Source organism: Portunus trituberculatus, chromosome 41 (assembly GCF_017591435.1).
Source record: "Portunus trituberculatus isolate SZX2019 chromosome 41, ASM1759143v1, whole genome shotgun sequence".
NCBI classification, from domain to species: Eukaryota; Metazoa; Arthropoda; class Malacostraca; order Decapoda; family Portunidae; genus Portunus; species Portunus trituberculatus.
Genome location: NC_059295.1, coordinates 10,060,159 through 10,065,158, shown reverse-complemented (window position 1 = coordinate 10,065,158; position 5,000 = coordinate 10,060,159). Strand labels below are relative to the sequence as shown.

Here is a 5,000-nt window from a genome sequence, read left to right as displayed (position 1 = left end):
TTCTTTTCATTCCATTTGACTTGCAGGGGAATGTTCACGATTGTTGTTGTTGTTGTTGTTGTTGTTGTTCACTTATTCTTATTCTATTCGTCTTCTTTTTTATTTTATTTTTTTCTATTTCATCTTTGAGGGAATCAACTTCTTACCTTTACACATTTCACTTGCTGACTTTCGTTATTCACTCTAACAACACGAAATGAAAATATGCACACCACGCAAATAAAGGGAATGGAATAATAATAATAATAATAATAATAATAATAATAATAATAATAATAATAATAATAATAATAATAATAATAATAAGGGAGGGGTAAAAAAGAAAGACTCTTCCCACGTACATTTGTTAGACACGACGCGGCCAGAATACCTGCGCCTTAATTATGTAAGGCACACAGGTACATACCGGAGTGTGGCGAAGCGGTGGTGGTGGTGGTGGTGGTGGAAAGGGAAGGTAGTTTGCAGGTAAAAGTAATTAACAGTGAAGTAGGTAGATAGGCGGCGTGGGACGACAAGGCACTCCCACGGCAGCCACCATCCTGATTGTGTTATGTAACGCAAGACTGGTGGTGGTGGTGGTGGTGGTGGCGGCGGCGGCGACTGCGAGGCGGTAAGTTGACCTCGTCCTGGCTACCTATTGTATACCTGGCGTGGCTCACTCACTCTTTAGTATCTCGTGCAGGTGAGCCCCTTTAATTAAGTGGTGTGTGTGTGTGTGTGTGTGTGTGTGTGTGTGTGTGTGTGTGTGTGTGTGTAGCGGCGTCCTGTGTCATGGGGCGCGGCCCGTGCTGGTGACTTTTATTGCCGAGCGCAGACAGGGACTAGTTATTTATCTGGCGCAGTGGGACTGTTCCCAGCGACGTGGTGCAGGTAACCATCGCCTGTGGCAGTGGCTATGGCTGGTATAGGTGAGCACCTTGCAAGTAGCAGCGTGCGGATGGGACCACTGGGCACGTGGGAGGCACGGCGGCCTGTCCTGGGTAACATTTGCAGGCAGAGCAGGTGTGGAGGCAATGCCCCGCTACGTGACCTGCACGCGCGGAGGTGATGAGCACCGAGCAGGGTGAGTCACCTGGGTGCTGACGCCGCGCCACTAGGCAGCGAAGGTGTGGCTGAGTTGGGGCACGGCACCGATGCTGCCAGGCACGGCCACGGTGACTCAGCGCTCCTCGGATGAGGTCATACCCAGTTGTCACGACGCAAGGGATCCCTGTGGTGCCCCACTCCCTCCCTCCCTCCCTGAACCAAAAACACGATGAGGCAAACTCCCCGTCTTCCCCTCCCGCAGCACTCAAACCCTCCCCAACAAGGTAACAAACCCACTAGTCTAGACAGACATGCACCACGAGTAACTCTTGTCTATTTACCCCAGGTAGGACTTCCAACAGCCTTTCTCAATAAAGCTACGAACCAAGATATTCCTCTATCTATGTTTGAAATCACATCCATGCACTTCACTCACTTCACAGCAATACAAGGAAATTGGCAATTTTTGGACCCAGAACAACCCACACTGCCGATGTGCGCAACCCACGCAGCATTCAGCAACACAGGCGTTGGGTACCCCTGCCCTGCGCGGGGTGGAGCGGGGAGCCCCAAGACAAAACAGTGTCAGGTACTCACCGAATTCGATGAAGTCCGAGACGGTCTTCTCTCGGCGGAGGGAGGAGTTGGTGCACTCGTCGAAGAGCACGAGCAGCACGTCCAGCAGCGTCTCCACAGAGAAGGACTGGCCGGCCCCCTCGCCAGGGCCGGCCAGGAACAGCCGCTCCAGCTCCTGCAGGCGGTGCTCCGCGGCGCTGTCCCCAACGATGCTGCTGGTGCTCGCCACGGCAGAGGCGGTTGGTAGGAGGTCCACTGTTCCCTTTTCTTCACCACCACTACCACCTCCTCCTCCTCCTCCCCCTCCTCCTCCGCCACTACTAGTTTCTCCTCCCCCTCCTCCTCCTCCTCCCCCCGCATCCTCCTGCCCGTCACCCATCATCGGGAGGGAGTGGTGTCCTTAGCTAATACTGTCAACACACTCACGCACGCATGCACGGAAGAACTGGTTTCACTTAAGGCGCCATGTGAGGCCGGGGTGGATGGATGGGCGGCGGGCAGGGTGGTGGGCAGCGCAGGCGGAAGGGCACGTCACCTGCCGGACATCTCCCAAGGGCGGCTGATCCGAAGCAGCCACGTGACGCAGCGCCACCACAGTCACCGATCACAGCACCACACCAGCACTACCACACCAACCAACCCGCGGCGCAACACCCGTACACTGGTCACCGCCCCACCACGCCAGCAGGCCGACTCACGCCAACCAACGACTACTGACTGACTGAATGACTGACTGAGAGACGCACGGAAACTGCTGCTCAAACTCTCTTTTTTCACTATCAAGATCAGGAAGAGGAACAAACAAATACACTGCTATTGATTCAGCGTCGCGCGGGACTGGTGGTGTTAACTGTGACGGTGGCTGCGGCGGCGGCGGCGGTGGTGGTGACGGTGGCGGTGGTGACGGATGGTGAGCAAAGCGTCGGGCGTGGATGAAGGCACATGAGGAGTAGTAACAGTAGTGGTGGTGGTGGTGGTGGTGGTGGGGATTAATCAAACACACTGGGGCGCCCCCCTCGTCACAAGTCCCCCCCAGCAAGGGCACTGAGGCTACTGGCGATGGCGATGGCGGTGGAGGTGGTGTTGGTGGTGGTGGTGGTGGGATGCGGGGTGTCTGCTGCTCCTCCCTGGGTGGCGCCGGGCTGTGCTGTACCACCTCTGCTGCAGCCGTGGTGGTGGTGGTGGTGGTTGCGGCGGTGGGGAGAAAGAGAATAAGTTAGAATGAGCGGTAGAGCTGTACGGGCTGTCCCCTCCTCTCCACTCACCATAAACCCATACCTATAATACTTGTGCACCCCTCGAAGGACGCCCTACACACACACACACACACACACACACACACACACACACACACACACACACTCTCTCTCTCTCTCTCTCAACTCAAACCTGTCACCAGAAAAGTTTAAATATCACACAAGTATCAATTATAAACTAATAATGACAATAATAATAGCAATATAATAATAATGATAATAATAACAATAAAACAATAATAATAATAATAATATCAACAACAACAATAACATAAAACACCATAAGAAAGGTAACACCACTCCCGAAACAACAACAACAACAACAACAACAAGCAACAGTCACGTCAGTCACCTTCACACTGAATGGCGGAGAGAGAGAGAGAGAGAGAGAGAGAGAGAGAGAGAGAGAGAGAGAGAGAGAGAGAGAGAGAGAGAGAGAGAGAGAGAGAGAGAGAGAGAGAGAATGTGTGCCAAGCAGAAGCCAATGACCTAAGGATAGATATTACGACCGGAAGGCGCCACACACACACACACACACACACACACACACACACACACACACACACACACACATATCACGCTGTCAAGCAGGTGTCCTGCCTCACCTAGCACCTTTCCCCTCCGCTTCCCATCTCTCCTCCCTCATTCCTTCACACTCACAACTTCATCTTCCATAAGCCAAACCTTCACCTCTCTCTCTCTCTCTCTCTCTCTCTGGGTACCCACATCTATCTCCGCTTCAATGCACACCTTTTTCATTTCGGGTGTAAATAATGGTCGAGGGAAAAGGAAAAATGGGAATAAATGGGAGAATATAAACACTATGTATCTCTAACCTCACGTGCAACCCCACATATAACCTAACCTAACTTTTAACCTCACGCGCAGCCTCCATAGAACCTAACCTAACCTAACCTATAACCTCAGGTGCAGCCTCCATATAACTTAACCTAACCTATGTCCAACCTCTACCCTCACGTGCAAACCCCCCCTTATAACCTAACCTAACCTTAATCTAACCTCTAACCTCACGTGTCCCCAATACAAACTAACCTAACCAAACCAAACCTAACCTAACCTAACCTGACCTGACCTGACCTGACCTTTTCTAACCCCCTAAGAACAGCAGCAGTCTGGCGCATATGCTGTATTGCCTCAAGCACTAATAAAACCAGAACAAAGGAAAACAAACACAAACACGCGAAGAATGTAATTAACTGGACTTATCCCCCCCCCCTCTCTCTCTCTCTCTCTCTCTCTCCCAGCCACCAATGCACGTATAAAAAAGGGAAAAAGGTCTACTGAATTAAATTGCCACTTCTAAAAATCTAATGAGAAGGGAAGGGAAGGGAAGGGAAGGGAAGGGAAGGGAAGAGAAGAGAAGAGAAGAGAAGAAAAGAGATATGAAGAAAAAAAGGAGAAAAGAAAAGAAAAGACAAGAGAAAGTAAAAAAAGAGGAGAAGAGAAAAGAAGAGAGGAGAAGAGAAGAGTCAATCAGGTCAAATGGAGTAATTGTGTCCAGTTTAGTTACAAATGTGTCTTATTTTCTCGAGGCAATCCAAAGAAGAGAAAAGAAAAGGAAAGTAAAAATCTAAGACAGTTAGGTCACCATATTATCAGCTTACCCTTGTCTTAGCATCTTCTCTCTCTCTCTCTCTCTCTCTCTCTCTCTCTGTGTGTGTGTGTGTGTGTGTGTGTGTGTGTGTGTGTGTGTGTGTGTGTGTGTTTATTCCCCACCCAACCTAAAGCAACACCAGGCAAGCGAGGAAAAGCAACACCACACACACACATACACACAACACCGCTGCTTTCACACGCCAATCACTCAGCAAGGGACCACAAACACACACACCACCGCCAACACCGCTACGCCCACAAACACACACCCACGCAAGCAATCACGCCCGCCACTCACCCAACACCAGTCCACCCCTACCCCCCTCAAGGCTATCCGTCACAATAATCACCCCTCGTCACCATCACGATCAAGAACACACAGGTGACTGGCGGCATGAAAAACTGACAGCGTGATACCTTCCTCACCATCACCATCACCATCACCATCACCACCACCACCACCATCACCATCATTGCAAAGGGTCATGGTGTTGTGTGGTGGTGAGGTGGAGGAGGGGGGGAAGA

General features: G+C 51.0%; 1 protein-coding gene across 1 annotated transcript in view; it reads right to left on the bottom strand.

The window, feature by feature from the left end:
• The window catches only part of LOC123516662 (serine/threonine-protein kinase MRCK beta-like), a 131,694-nt gene that overhangs the window by 121,828 nt on the left and 4,866 nt on the right, over nt 1-5,000 (bottom strand). The window contains 1 exon segment of the mRNA XM_045276263.1: nt 1,624-2,760. Within this exon segment, the coding sequence (XP_045132198.1) occupies nt 1,624-1,984 (361 nt within the window). The 5' untranslated portion in view covers nt 1,985-2,760.